The sequence below is a fragment of the Spermophilus citellus genome (genome assembly GCF_964194105.1).
Source record: "Spermophilus citellus genome assembly, chromosome: 17".
Lineage (NCBI taxonomy): Eukaryota > Metazoa > Chordata > Mammalia > Rodentia > Sciuridae > Spermophilus > Spermophilus citellus.
Genome location: NC_138199.1, coordinates 28228530 through 28254946, shown reverse-complemented (window position 1 = coordinate 28254946; position 26417 = coordinate 28228530). Strand labels below are relative to the sequence as shown.

Here is a 26417-nt window from a genome sequence, read left to right as displayed (position 1 = left end):
GTTTTTTTCCCTAGAGCCTCAAACTCATAATGTTTTTCATCAAATCTAAGAGATCATCAATTTAAGAGACACTACTAAGAGGAAGGGGGGTATATCTGTGTGTATACACACATATATGATGCATTCACGTATACATGTGTCTTAGAAGTGAAGAAATATAAATAAATGCCTGCTGGACACCTCATAGTTGTTCTCATGAACTTCAGTTTGTTTTGTTTTGTCTTGTTTTTGGTACTAGAGAGTGAACTCAGGGGTACTCATTGAGTTGCTTAGTGCCTCACCATTGGTGAGGCTGGCCTTGAACTTGCGATTCTCCTGTCTCAGCCTCCCCAGCTGCTGGGATTACAGGCATGCACCACCATGCCTGGCATGAACTTCAAATTTTTTATATCCTAATTTCATTTATTTTCCCTCTTAAGCCTCTCTTTGGGCTTAGGAGTAGTTTAGTGGTACAGTACTTCTTGCCTAACATATGTAAGGCTTTGAGTTCAATCCCCTGCACCAAAAAAATACATGCATACGTACATTAACACATAAAACCTACAACAAACAAAACAAGCTGGATATTGTGGTGCATGCCTATAGACCCAGCTATTACAGAAGCAGAGTCAGGAAGATTGCTGGAGCCTAGGAATTCAAGACCAGCCCAGGCAACATAGTGAGACTCAGTTGGGAGGTGGGGACGATGACACCCTACTCTTCATATTTTCTTCCAGTCAATGGCAGATAAGCACCCATTGACATTCACCGAAGCCTGAAACTGAATGTAATTTTTTACTTTTTTCCCCTAGTATCCCAAACAAGGTTTTACTGATTTTATCTGCTAACTCCTTATCACATCTGTTCTATTCTCCTTCCTCTACCTGCTTTCATTTTTTTTTTAACCTAGACTTCCATAATAATCTTCCATCCCATCCTTTTTTTTGGGGTACTGCAGATTGAACATAGGGGAACTTAGCCAATGAGTCACATCCCTAACCCCCCTACCCTTTTTTTTGAGACAGGGGCTTGCTAAGTTGCTAAGGGTGGCTTCAAACTTGTGATCCTCCTGCCTCAGTCTCCCAAATTGCTGGGATTACAGGTATGCGTGATCATGCCCACTATCTTTCTAATTTATATTTATATGCAGTGCTGAGAATCAAACCCAGTGCCTCACACATGCTATGTAAGCGCTCTACTAGAGCAGCAGCTCCAGCCCTAACAGGATTTTGAATAGGTTGGTAATGCCCTCCATGATATAGCTCTTGTCCATTTATCCAGTCTCATCTCCTGACAGTCCCAACTCCACCTGCCCCATCTCATGACTTCTTTCAGTAGCCTTACCCTACTGGGAACACAACTCTGTAGTGTTCCCAGATTCCCAAATAATAACCTCTATAAATGTCATGACCTATTATAGTTCTCTGACCATGTATTTGTCTCTCTAACTAGACAGTGAGCTCAGAAGGTAGCATCCAGTGTATGCACAATACCTAGAAAACACAGCAACAACCAACAAATACTAATACAAGTTACATTATTCCTATTGTCTGGCCTTAGATATTTCCCTCTTTCTGGGGAAAGACCAACCTAAAAAAGACAAACTTTTCCTTGTTCTACACTCAAAAAAATGTATCATGAGAAATTCAGGGAAATGCCCAAATTGCACTCTTAATAGAAGCCTTACTAAAATATGTAAAGCATTCTTAAAAAAAAAAAAAAAGCATTCTACATATACTGCATATTTAAAGAGATAAAAAGGTCAAACTGAAAGGAAAACGTTGCATCTACAAGTTACTTTAAGGGAAACCAGGGTGAGGTGACTTTTTCCCCCAGTACCAGAGACTGAACCCTCAGCATGCAAGATCCCCAGTGCAATATCACTGTGCAATATCCCCAGCCCTGAGGTGAATTTATAAGTCCAGCAGAAACCTAAGCATACACAGTCAACAAACCCTTGGATTATTCTTTCTCAATTCTAGTTGCCTTTAAGCTGGGCCTCTGGAAACAGTTGGAGGGAAAATGAACAGATACCTAGTGAAAACTGCGTTTTAATTGGCAGTCTATGCTACTGGTTAAAGTGCACTATATAACTTAGATAACAAGCCTCTGGGAAAATACTAAGATGTGCTTTTTTTGTTCAAATCCAACATCTACTTTTGCCTTTATTTAAAATAATCTCAATTCCATAGATGTAAACTGCTGAATCCCTACAAGGAATTCTCAGAAAATAAATGTGAACTGATTGCTATTTCACACAGCATGGAGACCGGTATCCTTAACAAAGTTAGAAAGATGTGCAAACCAGGGGGAGAGCTGAATCGGATATGAAATAAGCAGAGGCATATGAGGGAAGCTGGGGCTAAGGGGTTTATATACCTTGGTGAAGGTGGTAGAGCCAGAAGCCATCAGAATTTGACGTACACGGTTGTGGAATCGCTGCATTGACTCATCATCCACACGCAGGAAACACTGAGCTGTCCGTTCCTTAGTAACCTAAATCACAATGTCAAGGTTAACTTGCCTCTGGAATTGTCATAAGAGCAAGGACCAAATATGACCACAATTAAGCCCTACCCACCCAACAAGGCTCAATAGACTGGTAATGAAAAGATATGCTTATCAAGCTGGGCATGGTGGTCTACATCTAAAACCCCCAACTATTGGGAAAAAGTATGATGTGTTCCTCACCCAGATTTGTCCCAGAGGTACAGGGGTGAGATTATTCAGAATCCTATTCCCAAGCTATACCTCATTCTGTAGGTTCCAGACCCCATCCTTGTGTGTAAACTCCTCATAGCTGGTGCGGCATTTAGGCAGGATGCGGCACTCAAAGCCACACATGTTGAACAGCAGGTTAGGGTTGTCTTTACTATACACAGATACGAAGCTGTTCTCCCACTGAACTGTAGTCACTGATCGTGGCAGACGGTTCTTGATGTCCCAAAATACTGCTCGACCTCTGCCCACAAAGAACATATGGTCACTCAGTCTTCTGGAAAAGACTTGCCTTTAAAAGCCAAACTGATAATATCCCTACCAGGATACATTCCTCCCACCCAGAACACAACCTCCTAAATGTTCTTAAATCTCATTGAGACCTCAGGCTGATGTCTTTCCAGCTCCCAAACCCCAACTTAGACTCACAAATTGACATCATGCTTCATGAGGCGCATACGGGCATCTCGGGGCCAGCATTTCTTGTTATTATAGCCAACGATGTTTTCATTGTTGGGGTCAGGGTGCTCTGTTAGGTAACGCTGGATCAGGTCCCGAGCCTCATCTGCAGTGAACCTACCAGACAAGGTATACTGTTGAGGCTCAATACCCTGGGGCCCTAAGAGACCTCCAGCCCAGATAGAAATCCTACCCCACTTCAGACTTCATTCACTTGAAAGCCCCAACCCACCAGTGAGTTAACTGCTTTCAGAGACCTATAGGAAAAAGAATCAGGTAAGCCCCTCACCTGAAGAAAATATGAATTCGATCAATGTATCTACAGAAGAGTCGGATGGGATGAGCAGCTTCAGTGGCTATGTCCTGGAAACTAAGAAAGTCATTTGGCATCTGAGGGGGCCCAGCCATCTCACTGGCCCGGTGCAATCCCAGTACCAGCAAATCCATCACCAGACCATAGTATTGCACAATGAAAGAGGCAAACTGCAGTCCTCTGATGATCCCGTATGAATTAGTATGGTTCATATCCTAGAAAGAAAGAACAGCCAGCAACTCTTAACAACCCATAACTATGTCCTAGGTCACTCCAGGGTCCAAATTCTTGTTCTCCCTTCAGCAAATCCTAACTTAGTGGCCACATCCCCCCTTCCCCAACACAAACCTTATAGTTGATGACAACATTGTTCTTAGCTGTCATGTAGTCAGCTATGTTGTGATCCACAATGAGTCGCAGCAGCCTATTGAGCAGGGTCAAATCAATCTTTTCATACATTTTCTCAAAGCGTGATTCCAGCATGACATTGCACTCACCCTCACTGGTTTCCCACACATCCTGCAAGTTATTGATGCCTGAAGAATAGGTAAGACATATTCCCAGCAGGTTAGAAATTTCCTTTCAGGACCAGTGCTCACAGCAGCTATAGATAAATTCCATAACACAATCTCACTACCCACTCCATTCATTTACCTGGATCACTACAAGAACCAACTTCACTCACATTAACATTACTGCCTTGTTATTATGCAATAAAACAGTACACCAATCACACTGCCGGAATGAGAATTTTTATACAGAACTCAAACATTGCTCATTCCCCAAAGCAATCCAGAAGTTATACCTTGGCACCACTTGTAAACAAGCAGTGGAGGTGGTTCCGTATCAGCAGGTTTGATCCAGGGTGGGAAAAGGCGGCGCTTGTCTGCTTCATACCACAGATACTGGTCCAAGTAGGCATCAGTTATCTTCTCCAGTGGTTCCACATCATACACTGGCACCAGGTGACTATAAAGATCCATGAATTCAATGCCCACCTGTGGAACAAGGGAGCCAGCTCACATCAATCCAACAATTACACATGGAAAACTGCCCGTCTGGGTACAAAGAAAGAGGAGGACAGCCCAAAAGAAAATTTGTGGGACACGTTACTCACTTCCTTAAAGGCTCTCTGTGTGAGGAGGTGACGCTTGATGCGAGACAATGCCTCATGGGGGTTGTCGTAGGCTTGCTCAATCAGACCTAACTCTTCCCTCTGAGACTGGTTTAATCGAGACTTCACACTGACAAAGCAATAGGAAAGGTGAATGAGAAAACCAATATGTCAAACCCTGAAAGCACTGAGGCTAAACTTTGTTTCGACTCTAACAACAATGCCATTCCTTCCCAGTTACCTCCCCCGCAAGAGCCCAACTATCCCATTCCTCACCTATAAGCTTCCTTGAGTCGCTCCAAAGCCAAAATTAGCAACTTGGTGTCATGCTTATAGGAGAGTGGGGGGAATGGAATGGGCGAGAACCTCCGGCTTTCCAACCAATGCACAGTAGTGGTATACACTGCCACTGCTTCCTCTGCTGTGATGTAAGGCCCATCCTATAAGTTGCACATAAAATTAGCCTCACACTGTAGTCCAATTCCAGGACAAGACAAGGTCCCAATTCTGCATTCCACCCCCCTGCCCACTTCCTACACCCAACCCAGCATACTATGCCCAACCTTTAGGTAATTGTGCTGTCGCTCCTGTTCTGCCTTCAGGTACAATCGAGTAAGGCGACCCAAGTTCTTTTTGCAAACGGTCTTGTCTACAGTGGCCCCACGGCGGATCCGTTCCCGGTTGTAGTGGGCAGTATTGGTCCACCAGTCAGCCTTGGCTTTCACATATCGAAGGATCATATTTTCTATGGGTGTTGGTAGTCCAGGGACCTGAACATGTAAAAGGTACCCTGAGAACGTGACAGAAGTCAGACAGCCCCTAACGGTGCCTAGGAGTGGTACTCCTAACCCCAGGAAGATAGATATCTATGCCTTCTTGGGAGTTGGAGAGAAACCTACTTTCCAGGGAATGTTGGCCTTCCAGCAACGCCAGGCTTCGCTAAGATGCTGCAGGATTGTCCGGGCCTTATTCTGTTTGATCCCCTCAGGCATCATATCCAGAATGTCATGCATCACAGCTGCCCGAAGTTCAAGATCAAAATGTGACTCCACTCGCTGCTTCGTTACTGTTTTTGCCACCCCCTTTGAGTGTCGGCCTAGAAGTGGAGTGATCCAAAGTGATAGAAATTGGTATTAACAGAGTATCCATATGCCCAGCACGTACAAAAAGACAAGCTACTTCAGATATTCACAACCATGCATCTGAGGAATTTGCACTCTTACAAATACATGACAATCTTAAAGCCCCAGAGAGAAACCCAATAAACAGCACATCACAAGGCGAATTCATTTGATAATGGGATTTAGAAGCAACCTAGAGTGAAGGGATTCTCTATAAGGGCAGGGAATCAGATAAGAAAGAAGCACACATGATCTACCCTTGAAGCAATAATGGGAAATGCTGGACAAAGACCACTCACCTTCAAACTGCCGGGCCAGGAGATTGCCTAGCCATCGCTCTAGCAAAGGAGTAATGCCACGCATGAAAAACAGCCAGACACGCCAGCCAGCAGCCCAGAAGCCACAGCCAGGGCCCTTCCCCACAGGACCCTAGATACAAGCAGAAGTCAAGAATACAAATTAGCATTTCAATTAAATAACAAAAGAAAACAGTGATAAAGTGGGGAAGTGGACATTAAAAAGAAAAAAACTATGGAATATCAACATCTAAAATGGGAGTAAACGAAAAACTCTGAAGAAGTCAGTGAATGAGACTCCCTATTCAGACTTAAAAGTAGGTTTTGGGGGAAGTGTTGAGATTCACAAAGTGAGGGCAATAATGACACTCATACTCTCTCTCTCTGAATATATCCCTAGTAAAGAGCCCTGACTAGATATAAAAATGAAAAAAGAACTAAGGAAGTAGTTGGTAAGGACAGGATCTCACCGTGTTGAAGCGGTAATAGATGAGATGCTTCAGGTCCTTGCACATGCGGATCTGTCTCATCAGTTTGTATTTGTAACGATACATGCCTGTCAGCTGCCCCACATGGGCAAATATATACTGTAATCCATCTGCCAGCTGCAATACAATTGCTCCATCAGATTATGAACCTGAGCCAGTTCTATGGTCAGCAAAAGCTTCACCCAGCCTCCCCATTTGGGAAGGATTCGGGGACTCCTAGCCTCACCTGAAAGGCATCCACATTGCCCAACCGATACTGCACGTGACTGTCTACAACCAGCTTAGTTAAACGCAGTACTTCCCGACACAAATGGAAAGCATTCCCAAAACGAGATTTCTTTCTTTCCTAAAAGTACCAAGAACAGAAAGGGCATTAATAAGTAATGGTCCCAAATGGATACATGCCAAACAAAACTAATCATCCATCCCTAAACCCAGGAGAACCCTAAGATCCAATGTGAGACCTTAGTGGTAAGTGTCTTGACAGGTTTGAGGTTGAAGTTATAGTCCAGGTGCAGGTAGTTAAGGTTTTTACGGTGAATGAGAAGGTTGAGCATGTTGTAGCCCTGGCGGCAAACCTGCAGCCCCACTTCCACCCAGTCCAGCTTTGTGGACTGAAAGAATTTGGTAGCTTTGAAGGAGCGGAACAGATACCTGGGCAACAATAAAAAAATGGAGTAAGAGTTAGGCACTGATTATTTTCTCCGCAACAAAAGTTGGAGCAGGGGTCCTTGAGCAACTTACCTCTTCTTTTGGGCCTTAGGGGGACGATGTTTCAAGGCATTCAGCACATAGTACTTAAGCAGCTTCTGGTAAGAGACTCTCACTTTGACAGGCTGCCCAGCAGGACAATGCTCCCGATACCTGGGAAAACAAACCCACCAGAGCTTTGAAAAAAGGCTGCATGCCTGCCCAGATGAAGTCTTTTCTCCTATATATCCACTACCATCCCCCTAAGTAGAAGAAGCTGTACCAATTCTTGACAAGGGGTATGTCCAGAGCCCGGCGGGTGCGGCCAGAGCGAAGATTGAAGGGCCGTGGGGCCCAAAGGAGGGCAATGCCATTGGCTGTATTGTCTGTATAGAGGGGTGTGTCCTTCAAGAAGGGCTCCACAAACTCTGGGAGCTCAAATTCTTCATCATCATCTGGCAATGGTTCCTGGCTCTGAAAAATGAAACCCCAAAAGGTTTGAACTGAGCACAGATTTAAGAGGGTAAGCACTAGCTACACCTGCCATGGGAACTGAGGTGCCAAACAAGTGAAGCCCAAGGGGCTAGGGCAATGGAGGCCAAAGGAGCAAAGAACAAGCCAAGAAAGCATCTCTTCTCATATCCCAACTGGTTTACCACCAAACACCTCTGAAGGGAATCCTAATAGCATAGTAAACACCAATCACAGGGCTGGGTTTGGCTCAGTGATAGAGTGCTTGCCTGGCACATGTGGGGCCCTGAGTTTGATCCTCAGCACAACATAAATAAAACAAAGGTATTGTGTACATCTCTACGACTTAAAAAAACACTCATCACTTTCTGGCCAAGCTCTAAAGTCTGATCTTGAGGAAAATCTGCTCATATTAAGAACACAATGGGGTCTGGGGTTGTGGCTCAATGGCAGAGCACTTAGCACCACATAAAAATAAATAAACAAAGTAAAGATATTGTGCCCATGTATAATAAAAAAAAAAAAAACCAATGGGTCGTAGCGCACGCCTGTAACATCAACAATGGCTTGGGAGGCTGAGACAGGAGGACCATGAGTTCAAAGCCAGCCTAAGCAAAAGCGAAGTGTTAAGCAACTCAGTGAGACCATGTCTAAATAAAATACAAAATAGGGCCGGGGAAGGGGCTCAGTGGTCGAGTGTCTCTGAGTTCAATCCCTGGTACAAAAAAAAAATGGGGCCGGTAGCTCACTAGTATAGCACTTGCTAGGCCCTGGGTTCAACTGACACCACCAGCAAACACACACACATACACACATACACACAATGGAACAAAGCTGAACACTGAAAACATCATGCTAAATATACAAGTCAGTCATAAGACCACATAACCTATGAATTTATATATGAAATGTCCAGAAGAGAAACAAATTCATGATAAAAGGTAGATCAGTAGTTGTATAGGGCAAGGGAAATGGGGGTGGGGGGAATATGGAAAGTGACCACTAAGAGCTTCATTTTGGTGTGATGAAATGTTCTTAAATTGCCTATGGTACTGGCAGCACGACTCTGAAAATAAACTGAAAGCCACAGAATTATACACTTTAAGTGGCTGTATGATAATATGTCATTAAAGATTTTTTAAATGGGTGGGGGGAGGCAGAGCCGGGCATGGTGGCACACACCTGTAATCCCAGGGGCTTGGGAGGCTGAGGCAGGAGGATTGCAATTTCAAAGCCAGCCTCAGCAACAGCAAGGTGCTAAGCAACTCAGTGAGACCTTATCTCTAAATAAAATACAAAATAGGGCTGGGGATGTGGCTCAGTGGTTGAGTGCCCCCAAGTTCAATCCCCAGTACCTGCCCCCCAAAAAAGAATAGGAGGCTGGGGGCTAGGGAAGAATAGAAGATTAGACAGAGGGGAGTGATGGGAGGGGAAATGGTATGGGGGTAGGAAGGATAGTAGAATGAATTGGACATTAATACTCTATGTACATATATGATTACACAACAGGTATGATTCTACATCATGTACAATCAGAATGAGAAATTATACTCCACTTATGTATGATGGTTCAAAAAATGTACTGTCAGTATAACTAATTAGAACTTAAAAAAAAAAAAGTAAAGAGGTGGACCTGAGCGGGACTCTGTAGGGTCCCCAATAAAACTGGAGTACAGGAAAGGCACAATGTCTCTCTCCTCTCTGAGAGGACCCACTTTCTCCCTTGAGAGTGTTCCCTTTCCTTTGTCCTATCCCTTTAATAAACTTGTGTGTGTTACTCTGGGAAAAAAGAAAAGATTCAAAAAAACAAAGAACCCAATAAGACAGACAAGAATAGACTACAGAGAGAACCCAAGAGGAGTAACAATAAACCCAAACAGATAATCACAAAACCCAAGTTTATAGCAACCTGTTTTGAGCCAAATAAAATTCTCAAGTTAACCTTGAGAATTTTATTTGGGGAACATTTAATAGTATGGAAACCATGTCTCTCTCTCTTTCTCCCTAATTGCATTTTTATCTAGTAATAGCTAAGCTCATAAACTTTCTCTGTTAAAAGCTGAGGCCAAGTGTCTCTTCTCTAGGGCCGGGGTTGAGTAGAACCCTTGCCTAGCATGAGCAAGGTCCTGGGTTCAATCTCCAGCATCTCAAAAAAAAAAAAAAAAAAAAAATCAACAAAAAAGTGTCCCTCCTCACCTTGACAGAATGCCTGTGAGAGATTGGATTGATCAAAGGATCAAAGTAGAAAGCTGGCAAATCAGGATCCTCAGTTTTGATGAACACAACATTAGGAGTATGATACCTAAAATGAAAGGAAGAGTCAGCCAAAGTATCCTGCCTTAGCCCACCCTAAATATTAGCCTTTTCCTTTCCCACTGATGCACTGAGTTCTCTTACCAGGTGAGATGAACGTGATGTGGAAGGTTGTTGTATAGGTAAGGAAAAGCAATCTTATATTCAGTGCGGATAGGCTGCCGAATAATGATTTTGTTAATATCATTAAATTCATTCCAATCTTCATCCCTAGAGTACAAAATCAAGGATAAGCATAACTTACTAGTTTGGAAGTTATACCATAATCTCAAGAATCAAGTTTAAGGACTGAGAATGTAGCTCAGAAACAAGAGCATTTCCTTAGTACATACAAGGTCGTGGTTTCGATCAACAAACAGAAACACACACACACACACACACACACACACACACACACACACACACAAGTCTAATCTTCATTCTACCCAAAGTGCCTAAAACCTCTCTCCAACTTACTGTAGGTTGATGTCTCGAACAAGAGGTTCAAATTTGGGGCCTCCAGGAATGGCCATATTAAGCGCCTTGGAGGTAAAGAAGGCCTTCAGATCAAAAAGATAGAAGTAATTGTCGTCCACCAAATCTGTTAGGAGCTGATTGGCCAGGCGGTATAGAGTAGACATCATAGGTAGTGTGAACTGCCAGCGCTGGTAAGTGGAGCCATTAACATACCTACAGGGGGGGAAAAAAAAGGAGTCCACAACAAGTAGGCAATTTTTCAAACCATACCATCTCTTGTTCTTCAAGGACCCCCATTTCCAGAACTCTCATAGGTATCCACCCACTCCTTACTTTCTACTGTCTCTCAATGGCTGGTGATCATAAAACCAGTCCAACACAGGTGCATCCTCCTCAGGGTCCAACTCTAGCTGAATGGCTTCTAGAGGCTCAACATCTAAAATGTTATCAGCATAGTCCAAGGGGGGCTCCTCATCATCAAAAGGAGGGAAGCGCATCCTCTTAAAATGCCTCCTGTCTCTTTTTTCTCGACGCATCATGATCCACATTGACCTAGAAAACAAGAATATCGCACATCAGTTTCCACCCACTGTGCCCCAACCACCACTCCCCATACCACACACCATAATTAGCCCTTCTCACCCCCACTGGGAGATATAGACTGGCTCAATGACCCAAGGAATCTCATTGACGAAGGAAATGGCTCCAGTGATATGGTACAGCACAGGCACATCCCGGATCTGTTCCCAAGGCATAGGCATATTCTCCAGGAGTTTGAGGACTGCATGGGGCATGTACTTTAGGGCACTATCACATTAAAAAGAGAAAAGACTTATCAGGAATGACAAGGTGTTGTGCTACTTATCCCATGCCAAAAAGAAACATGTTATCACACTATCATATTCCACAGAAAATCCTGCCTTATAGTCCAAATTTCCCAACTTAACACACAGGCACTCAATGACTAGGAGTCCTGACTCCCAATCTCTAACCTCACCTTATGCCAATCTTCCTCTTAAACTTCACAGTACTGCAATACTAGGAATCAGTCCCCTGAAATCAATAGCTATCCCTCTGAAGACAGTTTTTAGGGTATCTCACATTCTATTCCTCTGCACCTTCCATAAAAAATTATTCACCATACTTTACTGAAACTATTTGTTTCTCATGTCTATCAAAACACTAGCTTGTACCCTACAGAAAGGAGATAATTATTACCTGTATGTATTAATGCTGTATCCGCAGGAAATTTTTCTTTAAAAGTTACTTATTTTTATAGTATTGGGGATGAAACCCAGGACCTTGCACCCTGAGCTACAGCCCTAGTCATTTTATTTATTTATTTTTATTATCTAAAAAAAAAAAGTATATATATATATATATATATATATATATATATATATATATATATTTGTAGATGAACACAATGCCTTTATTTCTTTTTATGTGGTGCTGAGGATCAAACCCAGTGATTCACACATGCAAGGCGTGTGCTCTACCACTAAGCCATAACCCCAGCCCCTTATTTTTCATTTTGAGACAAGATCTCACTAAGTTGCTTAGGGCCTAAGTTGCTTAGGCTGATCTTGACCTTGTGATTCTCCTGCCTCACCCTCCTGAGTAGTTGGGATTAGACATGACCCAGGGGCTGAAAATGTAAGTGTTAGAGTGACTGCCTAGCATGCATGAGACCCTGGGTCCATTCCCAGCACTAGAAAAAAAATTTTTTTCTTTAACTAAAAAAACTTTCATGTCTAGCTTAGACTTATTCATTAGTGGTTAACATTTCAGTCCAAATGAAACAGAGATTTGTTCAACAATTTGTTCTTGTACTCACTCAAGCTTAGAGGCACAGAAAAACAATAGTTCAAAGATCTCAGGAGTTAAATCCCCCAAACCTCAGAATTTTGGTCACTAGGAAGGTGCAGGCAGCCAGACTGCATAAAGTGTCACACTTATGGGCTTCAACCTGCTCATTGACAGGGGCACTTTATATTGGCACCAACAGGACAAACTAAAGTGCCAATCCTAGATTAAAAACAGAAATCAGCAATAAATTGCAATTGGAAGATCTGAAAATTATCACAGAATCCCAGTGATTTTCTTTCTCTTATAATTGCAAAGACAGGCTGTCAAAGAATGGTCCTGTCAAAAACAGAGGACTTATCCAAGTCTATAATCTGTAGGACAGAGATAAGAGAAAGAGGCCAAACTCCAAATAAAATTATTTTAGTACGTTGCTTACCCCAGATAGACTCTCTTGTCATGGCGGAACTTTCTGTTGGTCATGTCTCCATGGTCTCGAATGATCTTCCTGACATGTTCTGGGGGCATATCTTCCTTCTGAGCATCCACAAATCCAAACTTCCGCTTTTCTGCATAACGTTTGGCCTGCAACTGCTGCCATTTTCTGGCTACAAAAGCATCTCAGTTTAAAGGACTGCACACTCTTAGCCTAATTATCCCCCACTCTTGCAGTAGGGAAAGCTCCATCAGGCCTTGTGAGAGATCAGCACTCCCTGTTAATTATCTTGCTATCTTGCTCCGTTTTATTCCGCCCCCCCCCATCGCATTTACCACTAACTGGCATATTTGTTAGATATTTAGGGTTTTTATTGTCCTTCTCTGTCAAAGCAATTTAAACCCTACAGGGGCAGGAGCCTTCTCTCCATCACAATTACATTCCCCATTGGATCAGCATCTGAAAATGAGACTCTTAAAAAACTTGACTGAATGAAATTAAACGGGTCTAACAAGGACTGACACCTGATGACATGCTCTTATTTTTAAGAGGACAGGTTCAAATCAGCCTGCGCGAGCGCGCATACCAGCCCGGTTCCGGTCCCTGTGCGCAGCTCCCACTCATTACCCCCACTCACCTTTCTCCTGCAGCTTCTCCTCTGACATGTAGTCCGGCAGCGGGGCTAGAGGGCCGGGCACTGGGTTACCCGGCCCTCGGTAAGGAAATACTCCGGCCATGCCCGGAGAATCTGGGGAGCGGCGGGAAACAAAAATTAACGAGCAAGGCCCGGGCCCTCAAAAAGCACCCCTGGAACGCGTCCGGAGAGACCCCACGGCCTACACTCCGGCCTCGCTAACAGCACATTCAGCCTGACGTGGCTCAACCCCTCCGACCGTTCAGCCCGACCCCAACCACGGCTCCCGCAGCCCAGCACCGAAAACCCACCACGCACCCCGCAGCCCTTCACACAGACAGCCACTTTCTCCTCAGCGCAATGGCGGCAAGCCTACGTCCGCTCCGCGTTCCCAACGCCGGGAAGTGCGCAACTAGGGTGTAAAAGTTGACCCAATAGGCGCCGACGTGCTCAGATGGATAAGCGAGAAAACCAATTAGAGTTGGAAGCTGAGCCGGAGGGGGCGGGTCTATAAGCGGAAAGAATTTGAGCCAGGAGGTGTGGCGGGGTCAGCCCGGCCTAGCGCGTTTCCAAGGCTGCTTCCCAGGCCTCTAGTAGAACTTAATAAGTAATTGCTCTTCCGTGTTGCCTTGCAAGCAACCAAAGACGTCAGAATATTAATAAACTTTTCAACACTGTACATTGTTCCGTGTCTATTCTCATAAATGCAAACTTGATATGCAGTACTACCTCCAAGTCAATCAGTCCTTTGTTTACAACATTCATTCATTCCATCATCATTTATCGAGTGCCCATCGGATACCAAGGATTTAGAATATCAGAGAAAAAGACAACTTTATTGAGCTCACGGAGTAGCAGGAAAGCGGTCAAAAACTTTGGCTTTCGCAATGCTGTGTGGTGGGAATTCCCCAGGAGGGCATTTAATCCAGCCTGCAAGGCTGGGGTTTTAACTCAGAGATAGAGTGCTTGCCTAGCAGGTGTGAGTCCCTGGGTGCACCCTCCACTCCCACCCCCAGCTTCCTCCTCCTCCTTGCGAACTCAGGTAGGAGTTAACCAGTGACAGTTAATCAGTGAGCCTAGAAAAATAAAACATTCCTTGGGAAGCTTCATTGGTGAGTGTCTCTCTTCCATTCCACTTTCCTCTTTGGCAATGACTACACATCCTTACACCAGTCACAAAGGTTAACTAAACATAAATCATAGACCTCTAAGTAAGAACTAAAACTGTAAAGATCTTAGAAGAAAATATAGGAGTAAAGACTGGGGATATAATATAACTCAGTGGCAGAGCCCTTATCTTGCATGCCCAAGACCCCGTATTTAATCTTCAGCCTGCAAAAGGGGGACCAAAATTTAAAAATGGGAAAGTGAAATTATTACAGATTTGATGGAGATGGGTGGATGTGAAGGATTTGATACAGGTAAATGAAAAGAAAGGAATTAACTAATTCCAGGTGGCAGAAACTAGGAGTTAGAATGCATTTATTTATTTTTGTCATTGCTTCACAGCATGCTAGGCAAGGTCTCTACCACTGAACTGTATCCCCAGCCCCTAGAATAATAATTTAGAAGGAGGAATGAACATGGCATTCTCTGGAAACAGCCAGCAGATCAGCCTGGCAACAGTCTAGCATCAACATTATCACAGTCATTGTAGTGAGATCCTAAAAAAAAAAAAAAAAATACCACCTGTATAAGTTTCACTATGTGCCAGACATTCAAACATTGCTCCTGGTGAGATCTTAATGTGGTCTGTAGTTTCACTAAGAGTGTGTTGCAGGGCTGGGTTGTAGCTCAGTGGCAGAATACTGCCTAGCAGGTGCAAGGCCCTGGGTTCAATCCTCAGCACCACGTAAAAATAAATACATATATTGTGTCTATCTACAACTAAAATAATTTTTTTTTTTAAATATGACACAGGGCTGGGGTTATGGCTCAGTGGTAGAACGTTAGCCTAGCATGTGCAAGGCCCTGGTTTTGATCCTCAGCACCACATAAAAATAAATAAAATAAAAGTATTGTGTCCGACTACAACTAAAACAAAAGAAAACAAAAAAGTATGATACAATGTCAATTTCCTGGTTTGATTGTTATACTAGGGGTATGTAAGAAGATAAGCTGAGTAGAGGGAATGTAGGAATTCTTGTACTGTTTTCATTTTTTTAAGTATTCATTATTAAAATGGTACATAAAGGGGCTGGGGATGTGGCTCAAGTGGTAGCACGTTCGACTGGCATGTGTGCGGCCCGGGTTCGAACCTCAGCACCACATACCAACAAAGATGTTGTGTACGCCGAGAACTAAAAAATAAATATTAAAAATTGTGTCTCTCTCTCTCTCCTCTCTCACTCTCTCTTTAAAATAAAATAAAATAAAATAAAATGGTACATAAAAACATAAAAATTACATATTAATGGGGTATCATGTAATGGTTCCACACATGTATACATTATATCTGTACTAATTTCTTTCTTCTTTAAAGAGAGAATGAGAGAGGAAGAGAGAATTTTGATATTTATTTTTTAGTTATTGGCGGACACAACATCTTTGTTTGTATGTGGTGCTGAGGATCGAACCCGGGCCGCACACATGCCAGGCGAGCGTGCTACCACTTGAGCCACATCCCCAGTTCTCTCTTTCTCTCTCTCTCTCTCTCTCTCTCTACCTCTACCTCTCTCTCTACCTCTACCTTTCTCTCTTTCTCTCTCTCTCTCTCCCCCCCCCATACTGGGGATCAAATTCAGGGTGAGTCCTAATGGTAGGTAAGTAGGTAAGTGCTCTACCATTGAGCAACATTCCCAGACGTTTTTTATTTTCAGACAGGATCTCACTAAGTTACTGAGGATCTCACTAAGTTGTTGAGGCTGACTTCAAACTTGTGATCCTCCTGCCTCAGCCTTCCAAATTGCTGGGATTATAGGTCTGTACTGCTGTGCCAGCCAGGCCTATAAATAAAAATTTTAAATGAAGAAACTAAGGCTTAAAGAATATAGAACTTCTTTCAGGGTTGCTTAACAGCTCACACTTAGTCTTTCTGATAAAACTCAGATGAGTAGGAAAGTGACAAAACCAGAACAGATCTGAAGAGAAAATACTGTGATTATTATGAACCATTCACAGCAACCAAACCAGTGGCCCTGGGTTAAATCCCTAGCCACCCACCAAAAAAAAAAAAAAAGCAAGATAGAGAAAGAAAAATTAAGACCAAGTAGGGCACTATAATGCACACCTTAATCCCAACTACTAGAGATGTTGATACAGGAGAATTGCAAGTTTGAGGCTAACCCAGATGATTTAATGAGCCCCTGTTTCAAAACAAAAAATAATAAGGGCTGGGGATGGCTGGTCATGGTGATGCATGACAACATTGGGAGGCTGAGGCAAGAGGATTTCAAGTTGAGACCAGCCTCATAAACTTAATGAGATCCTTAGAAACTTAACAAGATCCTGTCTCTAAATAAATAAATAGATAGATAAATAAATAAATAGTAGTAGTAGTAGTAGTAGTAGTAGTAGTAGCAGTAGTAGTAGTAATACATTTTGGAGATGTAGCTCAGTGGTAAAATGCCTCTGGATTTAATATCCAGCACCACATAAGTTGTGGGGGGAAGGGAGGGGAGGGGAAGGGAAAGGAAAGAGAAAGGGGGAGGTGGAGAGAAGAGGGGAGAGGAGGGAAGGGAGAAAGGGGAGAGAGAGAGAAGGGGAGGGGAAGGAAGAGAGAAGCAGGGAGAGAGAAATTGAAATAAGACTGAAGGTAGGTTAGAACAATTGAATTGGCAGGGATCAAAGATTAGCTTGTGCAAACTCCCATTCAATTGCAAGTAGTCTCTTCAAAGCATAAATTCACTTAAAGACTTCCTTCTTCAAAGATTTAATGTGCACCTCTAGGTGCCTACACTTTCCAGGATGCCAGAATTCAGAGGAGAGTTCACAATGCTAGATTCTGCCTATTGAGAATGTGTGCTGCTCATGGGGAGATGGACACTAAATAACTAGTCATAATGAAAGGGTAAAGTTTCTAAGCTGGAAAGCTTGAATTAAAATGTAAAAGATTAGGTATTATTAAGTTCCTCTGTTACACCCAGATTCCTGAGATAGTTAAGACAACGCCCTACTGACCATTCAGCCTAGGGCCCTGTGCAGTTTGTCACAGGGCCCGAACCAATCAGTTTGAATGAGTATCCCGCTTAGGAGTGACCAATCACCCCCGCCCGACCTGTTCCCGCCAATGAGTGTGCCAATCACGTCTCAAAGTTGTTGTTCAATTTTCCCGCGCCTCATGATGATTTGTTCTGATGTATGCAAAGCCCACCGCCCTCTCCAGAAAGTATACTTAAGCTCTGCTTGACCTCTGCTCTGGGCTCTGGGCTGCTCTCCCTTCTTGAGTGAGCACGGAGCCCCAGCGCGCTGGAACGGATCCCTAATAAATCCCCCTTGCCATTGCATGAAGTTAGTCTTGTGTGGTCTCTTTCTCCGATGCTTCGCCGGACCCTTACATTTGGTGCGTTGGCCGGGAACTGCGCATCGCCGGACAGGGAGACCCAACGAACTGTTTCGGGGGTAAGTAATGCGCCTTTCTCTCTCTTTCTCTCTCTCTCTCCCCTCCTTCTTCTCCTTTTCTCCCCCTTGTTCTTCTTTCACGATCGCTCAGGTGCGATCGCTCAGGTTCAGTCTCTGGCGGCTCAATGGTGGGCGTAAGTCCCCAGAGGGCATAAGCTCTCAGAGCCTCGGGTGGGGTTGGCAGTGTGTGTGTGTGGCTGTCAGTGGAGAGCGTAAGCTCCCCCTGGTGGTGGCGGACAGACGTGTTCCAGGAGCCACAGGCCACCCCCCAAGGGATGCTTTGGGGGACTCAGGGGGACGGAGGTGCCCCCCATCAGGTAGAGGGGCGGATGAACCCTCATCGGTATGTTTTGCTGCCAACCCGTCTGGCTTTTTTCCTCTGGTTAAGTTGACTGTCTGTCTTTAATTTTTGCTTCTGAATTTGTGTTAAACATTTACTGTGTGTCCGTGTTTACGTCACGTTTGTATTGTCTCTCTGCGCTTCAGAGTGGCCCACCCTCGGAGTTGAATGGCCCCCAGGAGAGTCCCTCCATCTCTCTCTCTAATCTGCAAAGTCAGAGATATTGTCTTTCAGCCGGGGCCGCATAGCCATCCAGATCATGGCTTCTAACCTTTCAGGACCTCTTCGAATCTCTTCCTGCATAGGTGGGGTCCGCACAGTCTGCTGGGAGGATTCCACCCGCGGTATGGCGGATCTGTCCTGTCCTTGTTCCTCCCGGCCCCTCCACCCACCTGTCCTCTCCGCCCGTGGCCGTCTCCCCTCCCGGGAGAGGGGGGGAATGCTCCCGCAGGTTTGGGGGATGGGCGGACGGAATCAGGGGTGAGGTCCGGCAGACGGTTGCCACCAGGCGCATTTGCACCACAGCAGCACGGGCGGGGTTGGCGGGGGACTGCCCCCCCCTCCGTCCGCCGGCGAGCAAAAAAAAAGTGGCTCGGGGGCACCTGGCACTCTCCCTCCCTCATGGGGGTAAAAGGGACTGGGTCCCCAAACCCCCGAGTGTTACAGCCCTCCCTGGCCACAGTGCTCACCAAATCCCGGGGCTGAAGAAGCTAACAGGTCTTCCTAGAGTCGGGCTGCTTGGAAATGCAGCCCAAGGCTGGTGATAAATTCCAACTAAGGCTAAATACTGAGACTAGGGAAGCAATGTTTTCTTTCCCTCCCGTAATCGGCTTGAATGCAAATAGAGATGCCTGCTGGGGATTTAACAACTTTGACATCTCGCTTTGACTTTTCTCAAAGCCCTGTCCTCATTATTAAATTGGTGTTAATTGGCTTTAGAGATGGGAACCAAATTTTCAGTCACAAATTTGAGTCTCCACTCTGCTTTCTTGGGGAAGCCTAGCACTCGAAACAACTGCAAGAGGAGGATGAGCTTTTTGGGAGCTGGCTACTAAAAAGTTAGGAAAAAAAAAAAAGCCTAGTGCCTAAGGTCAAACCAAACTGGAGGAGCTAATCCTGTGGGTGGGAGATAAGACTAAGGGACTCCCAGCAGCTGCCAGAGCCATTTTGCTTTGGGGAACTCCCTTATCTCTTATCTGTACTTTAAGGATTACTCCACCTTTGTTTACTTAAAAAGAAGGGACACTGAATGCAGTAAAGCCAGTCACACTGAGACCCTTGATTTTATACCTATAGTTGCCCCTACGTGAAAACATCTGGTCCACTTGTGGGAAAGTCTATGGTGCCACTGATGGGAGTCATAATTAAATGAGAGTTCAAAACCTGGAGGGATATATTCTTATCTGGTTGTCTGATTGTTTCTTAAAGATAAACTAGGTTAAATGTGTGTCTAAAAAAATAATTTTTTTATTGTAACAATCTGGTATCTGAATGGGTTTCTAAAGCATTGCACTATCTTGCAGTTAAAAGTTGGGTTTAAGCAATTGTTTAGTTTGATTTTAGATAGTTCTAAAGAGTTTCAGTTTTGAACTGGGTAGCCTAAGGAGATTTCACTAGGTATACAGTGCATTGATTTGGGCAAGGATAGTAAATTATGATTTGGTATCTGTTTCTCTCAGTGTGTAAAATTTTAAAAAAAAAGTGTTAAATTAAAACGTTGGTCTGGCTTATTAAAATAACATTAGATAATTAAATAGCAACAGTCTTAGAAATTTTTAAAGCTTAATTTCAGATATGCATGGTAGTGTGTAGTTCTTTTTTTAAAAAATTTTTCAGGCAAATTTAATGTAACTTAATGCTACTTTAGAAACTTCAGAACACGCAAAGTGGCATAGAGGTCTTAAACAAATTTCTTCTGATGGTAGAGATCCTATTTCCAGTTTTATGTAAGCAAGTTTTTCTAGTGTAAAAAGATATAAAATTTTGGGAATTGCTTCTTAAATTTGTATCATAATTTTCAACATCCAAATCTGGAAAATATAACTTAAGGTTAAAATGCCTTAGGCCTAAAGTGTCTGCTCAAAATAGCAGTTTTTCCCTGCTCCTTCCACACCTTAGCCAGGGCTTAAGCTGATATGCAAACAGAAGAAGCTTAGAACTCAGGCCCAAGGGAAAAAAAAAAGGTAAAAGTGTCTTTTTATGGGAACTCAAACTAGATTAAACCAAAGAGTAAATTGTATGGCATTTACTAATTACTGGCCGGTCAATTTTTTCTAGGACTTTTGCCTTTTCTTAGATTCTATATATATTTTTTTGAGCTCATGATTTTTATCCTACAGACAAGTTAATGTTTTTCTGATAAGTTCTATTTTTGATCAACTGGAGTTTTTTTAAACATTGCAATGAGATTTCACCTGAGAAAGCTGCAAGGCCTTTTGTGTTATGTGTTACTCTTGTTATGTGTTGTATGTCGGTATGTCTGTATGTGTGTATGTCTGTATATGTGTATGTCCATATATCCTGCAGTGATATAACAATTGACAGATGAGGAGCGCTCATAAAAAAATTAAAAATGGATCCAAATATCTTTGATTCACGTGATTCAAAAGGCTCAATTTAAATTGGGTAAACAGATGAAAGTAAAGAGGTCTTAAATTAAGCTTATAAGTTTTTCTAGGTGTTCAAAAAATGCCCTAATAAAATGTTAACTCTGCTTAAATTTAAAAGTTTACAAGTATTGTTTCAAAATGTGAACAAAAGGAGGTTAGTAGATAAAAAAGAGAAACTAAAAGGTTCTAGGTATGGAACTAATAGAGAGAAAAAAAATTGTGTTTCTAGATAGGAGAGTCTATGTGACTAAGTAATCAAGAGGGTTTAAGTAAGGGATGAAGGAGGTTTATGTAAATTAGTTATGTGTATAAGTTTTTGAATAAGTTACACAACTATGGTTAAACAACAACTGTTGTTTTTCAATACTTTTCTTGTGCTCTCTTGCTCTGCATAATGAAGTTCCTTCAAATCCGATTACAGAAAGTCTCAAATCAAACTTCCAACCAGCTTCTGCTTAGGCACTACCAGCCTCTGATGACCGATGGACCCCCAACATCTTCAAGAGAACAATTCACTCAGTGCTGAAGCTCACTACCAGGCACGATGGAGTGCAGCGGACATGGGACAGCGGGAAACAACAAGTTCAGAGAACCTCTTAATCTGCCATCCTGGATTCATGAGTCTTTATGTCCTTCTAAGCTTCCTCATGGTCCTTGGTCTCTTTTCTGTCAGCCCCCCAACATGGAACTTCTGCCAGAAATTGATCTTTGCTCTAATTTTTATCTTCATTCTGTTCTTATTCGCTCTGATCTTCTTCAGGTGCTGGTGATGATATCTGGAAAAACCTGCCAATAGATGGGTTGCCTGCTATTTATCTAAGCCCTGCCATCTCCCCCTTAGTCATTTCTTTAAAAGCCAAATATGGTTAACATAAAATTATCAATGTAATTATGGTAATTTTAAAGTGTTCATATCTTCCAGGTTTACAAGTCTGTAAGGTAGAAGCTTCAAAAAAACATTATATCAAGCTGGTGTTCTAAAGTTGTATGGTAATTTTAGGCTTAAAAAAAATGTTGGAGATTTATTTATATCATTTGTGTTCTATAACTGGACTTGTTATCAGTAAGATATGTAAAGTTCTATGTTGCTTTCTACATTGAGACACAATTTAAATGTGTTTTTAAGTCAATGAGAGCCTAATCTGGGTGAAGGTTTTATTGTAAAACACAGAAATACTTTGCTACTTTCCAACAAGAGGTTAGAAGCTTCCAGCCTTCCTTTAATTCATGTTTTAGATGTGATATTATGTTGTGTTAGCTAATATTCATGTAAACTTGAGCAACAATTTATGTAAACTTTTTTAAATGATGTCTAAAAAGCAAAGATCAGCTTCAGAACTATAGTATTTAAGACTTATAAAGAGCCCCACCTTACTTGAGATAAGGCTCTATGTCCCATCTCACTACATGTGGGAGCGACTAAAAAAATAGACCAGATTTCAGTGCATTTAAAGTTGTGCCCAAAAGTTGGTTTTTGTCACGATTGCCAGGATATCAAACAGGGGATTATAATGTACAACTCTGCCAAAATTCTAGGTAGCTATTACATAGACTAAATATGTTTTTACACTAGTTAGTCTTGTTTTGTAATTTGCTTTTAGATGGACTAAGGATTGCCTGTTAATATTTTAAAGAGGTACTGCTTTAAGAACTCACAACCTGGGTTAATTTAAGATAATGTGTTACAAGGAGTTATCACTTACAGGATAGAGAGATAGGTACTAAAGCCCAGTACTCTTAATATAAGGCTGTTAACTTATTTGCTAGATGTTTAAGATTAAGTTTTAAAATTAAAAATTTGGCTCTTGCCCTCTGAGTCAGTCTGAATCAGGGAATAGGGAACTTTTTCAAAGGGCTCTGCAACTCTAGGCCACATAACTTCCCGAGCAGGGAGATTAATGAGACCAGTGGAGGGCAGAAGGCCAATCAGTGCATTTGCTGTAAAGAGGAGGGTCATCAGAGAAGAGAGACATCCCTGATGCTTCTGAGGGAAGCCGTATGGTCAAGCAAGGCCTGGACCCATCCTGGCGCAAATGGCACTAGCAGAACTGAGAAGCTGCTGTGAAGTTCCCGAGGACTCCCAGGATAACTCAGCTGACTGTTAACAATAGGTAGAACAGAAGTCAGTTTGACTTGCTTCATCTTAAACACTTAGCAAAGACAGTCAAAGCCAAAGCACAGCTGTTCCTGGACATCTTAAATGATAATAATAGTTAAATGTAACTGGAGGCTACAAAAGAGATTCTTAGACAGAAATGCCTGATAACTGTCAAAGGGACTGCTAGAGTAGTTTTAGTCTAAGGCCTTTATTTCTAACCAACGCAGGTAGGCTTGATGTTTGCTAGTATGGTTATTCAGCCCTAAGTAACAGAATTAAAGATTTCTCTATTAGACACAGAGGTCATACTAGTAAAAGGATTTTGCAGGATCAGATGGCATTAAATTATTAGACTATATCTTAAGGGAAAAGACATCTGTAACCCTAAATGTTAGTTGTTGTGTTGACATCCCTGACATTTCTGACAATGTGACAAATATCCTTAAAGATTTACATGCTCAGATAGAAGCCATGTCCTCAGCAACATTGTCGTGGAAACAGTATCTTAACTCCTAGTTCCTGGTACTGCCTGATAGAAAACATTGTTGATCTTTGTCTTGGCCATTATACTCATTGACATATTTCTGTGCTGTGGCATTTCTTGCTGCATCAATCTGGTTCCAGTACTAATGAATTCTTGTTTCTCTTATAGACCACCTATCACTCGAATGGCCCTCCAGCCTATTACTTCTCAATTGGACTTTTAGCATGGACCACTCGATAGAGCCGATATTTTTAAGGGGGACTCCAAACTGCTTGCCCCACACCATCCCTTTTCAGCCTGAAGAAGCCAGAGAGATCCTCTTCGTCCCCCTTCCTCACAGCAGTAAGGAGTTCCCAAATTAGAGGGGGGAATGAAGCCAGATTTAAAGTTAGGTAGTCAGTGTAGTTAGATAAATCGGGGTCTAATACTGAGTGAAATCTAAAATGGAGGCCATGCTAAAAATGATTCCAGGAAACACAGGACAACCCATGGTAATCAAAAGGCAATATGCTCCACTGACAGAGATGAAAAATGAGACTCCCCAATAATTATGATTCATTACTTTTAAGATTAAAAGTAGTCAGAAAAAGGAGTGGGGAATGAAAGGGTAAAGTTTCTAAGCTGGAAAGCTTGAATTAAAATGTAAAAGATTAGGTATTATTAAGTTCCTCTGTTACACCCAGATTCCTGAGATAGTTAAGACAACGCCCTACTGACCATTCAGCCTAGGGCCCTGTGCAGTTTGTCACAGGGCCCGAACCAATCAGTTTGAATGAGTATCCCGCTTAGGAGTGACCAATCACCCCCGCCCGACCTGTTCCCGCCAATGAATGTGCCAATCACGTCTCAAAGTTGTTGTTCAATTTTCCCGCGCCTCATGATGATTTGTTCTGATGTATGCAAAGCCCACCGCCCTCTCCAGAAAGTATACTTAAGCTCTGCTTGACCTCTGCTCTGGGCTCTGGGCTGCTCTCCCTTCTTGAGTGAGCATGGAGCCCCAGTGCACTGGAACGGATCCCTAATAAATCCCCCTTGCCATTGCATGAAGCTAGTCTCATGTGGTCTCTTTCTCCGACGCTTCGCCGGAATAAAAATAATGATTTTAGTTTTTACAGAGTTATACCATCTTATAGAGCTTTGTTACAAAGATTTGACAAAAAAAAAACAGCAGTCTATACTCACTTCTTCCATTTCTCCATCCCCAAAAGAAACCACTTTCACTAATTTTAGCTAACTATTTTGGCACTTACTTCCATATCATATTTCCACATTTGGCATATTATTTCGAATAATAAGCATGTATTGCTACTTCTGGATTATTGACTGTTAGGAGTTGTTTACTGTCCTTCCACTATAGAAAAATGGAGATCCACCCCTTCGTCCAGTTTCCCATACATGTATGCTCAAATCCCACTACCCCCTTTTCCTAATATGGTTAAAATTTTGGTGCAATGAATAATCAAGTCCCCCCACCTCCTGTAGTACTGGGGACTGAGACCTCTGAAACCGTAAATCCTAAATAAACTTTTCCTCCTCTAAAATTGTTCTTGTTGGGACTTTTGGTCATAGAAGAAAACCCAGGACCCACATGTGCTAGACAAGTGCTCTACCAATGAGCTACAGTCCCTGCCCTGGTGAGATTAATAATCAATGTTTGTGGCCAGGAACAAGGAGTTCAAGCCTGTAATCCCAGTGACTCAGGAAGCTGAGACAGGAGAATCAAAAGTTCAAGGCCAGCCTGGACAACTTAGCAAGACCGTGTCTTAAAATAAAAAAATAAAAGGATCTGGTGATGTGACTCAATGGTAAAGCACCCCTGGGTTCAATACTCAGTACCACCAAAAAAAGCAAACAACTAAAAAAGACCAATGTTTACGTAATTGTAATTACATGCAATAATAACTGTTATGGTTTAGATATGAGGTGTCCTCAATAATCTCATGTGTGAGACAACGCAAAATAGTTGAGAGATGAAATGATTGGATTTTGAGAGCTTTAACCTAATCAGTACATTAATCTTTTGATGGGGATTAACTGGGTGGTAACTGCAAGCAAGTAGGGTGTGGCTGGAGGAGGTGGGTCATTGTGGGGCATGCCTTTGTGGCATATATATTTTATTTTTTTTAAGAGAGAGAGAGAGAATTTTAATATTTACTTTTTAGTTTTCGGCGGACACAACATCTTTGTATGTGGAGCTGAGGATCGAACCGGGCCGCACGCATGCCAGGTGAGCGGGCTACCACTTGAGCCACATCCCCAGCCCCAAGGCATATATATTTTATACCTGGTGAGGAGTCTCTTTCTCTCTGCTTCCTAGTGACCATCTCCTGTGCTAATTTCTTTTGCCACACTCTTCCAGCATGATATTCTGTCTCACCTTGGGTCCAGAGCTACATAGCCAGTCATCTATGGACTGAGACCTCTGAAACCATGAACCCTAAATAAACTTTTCCTCCTCTAAAATTGTTCTTGTTGGGACTTTTGGTCATAGAAGAAAAAAAAATGACTAAACCAATAGCTTATCCTTATATATCACTGAGTATATTATATACTATTCTAGGCACACTGTACATATTAATCCACTTAATTCTTACAATAATCCCATTAATGTCATTCTATTGCACAGGCAAGGATACTGGGGCACACAGACATCAAGTAATGTGCCAAAGACCAATGTAGCTAATAACTGGCTTGGAATTTAAATCCCGTGGTCCCACTCTAGTTTGCTAAAATGTCTCTCCCTGCACCTGGTATGCATGAGTGTGCAGCTCATTTATGTAGCTGTATTTGCTCAGTTTTCTATGGACTGATTGCCAATTACCACTGTTACTTTACTAGTTTTTAATTCTCTACTTAAGTGTTCAGACACATAAATTAATGTATCCACCTCACCTACCCCCCCAAAAAAAATAAATTCTTTCCCAGGACTTCCTGATATGAAGCAGTATATGCCAGTTTTCCCTATCTGTTTACAGCTCTGTTCCTGTAATCCTCCTTCACTATCCTGTAGGGAATTCCCTTTCTTCTCTTCT

General features: G+C 42.6%; 1 protein-coding gene across 2 annotated transcripts in view; it reads right to left on the bottom strand.

Annotated features, from left to right (window-relative positions):
* The window catches only part of PRPF8 (pre-mRNA processing factor 8), a 35596-nt gene extending 21871 nt beyond the window's left edge, over positions 1-13725 (bottom strand). The window contains exons 1-24 of one of the 2 annotated variants that reach the window (XM_081270209.1): positions 13613-13725; positions 13298-13408; positions 12664-12832; positions 11061-11225; positions 10752-10970; positions 10419-10631; positions 10047-10172; positions 9846-9951; positions 7462-7652; positions 7233-7352; positions 6953-7142; positions 6715-6834; positions 6471-6605; positions 6004-6133; positions 5483-5679; positions 5147-5353; positions 4860-5023; positions 4587-4713; positions 4275-4467; positions 3818-4005; positions 3446-3684; positions 3127-3273; positions 2731-2941; positions 2359-2475 (exon numbers count right to left, since the gene is read on the bottom strand). In XM_081270209.1, the coding sequence (XP_081126335.1) occupies positions 2359-2475; positions 2731-2941; positions 3127-3273; positions 3446-3684; positions 3818-4005; positions 4275-4467; positions 4587-4713; positions 4860-5023; positions 5147-5353; positions 5483-5679; positions 6004-6133; positions 6471-6605; positions 6715-6834; positions 6953-7142; positions 7233-7352; positions 7462-7652; positions 9846-9951; positions 10047-10172; positions 10419-10631; positions 10752-10970; positions 11061-11225; positions 12664-12832; positions 13298-13397 (3774 nt within the window). In that variant the 5' untranslated portion in view covers positions 13398-13408; positions 13613-13725. Of the gene's footprint in view, positions 1-2358; positions 2476-2730; positions 2942-3126; positions 3274-3445; positions 3685-3817; positions 4006-4274; positions 4468-4586; positions 4714-4859; positions 5024-5146; positions 5354-5482; positions 5680-6003; positions 6134-6470; positions 6606-6714; positions 6835-6952; positions 7143-7232; positions 7353-7461; positions 7653-9845; positions 9952-10046; positions 10173-10418; positions 10632-10751; positions 10971-11060; positions 11226-12663; positions 12833-13297; positions 13409-13605 lie in introns of both variants that reach the window. The other variant, XM_081270210.1, reaches the window with a different exon arrangement.
* Positions 13726-26417: the final 12692 nt, after the last annotated feature.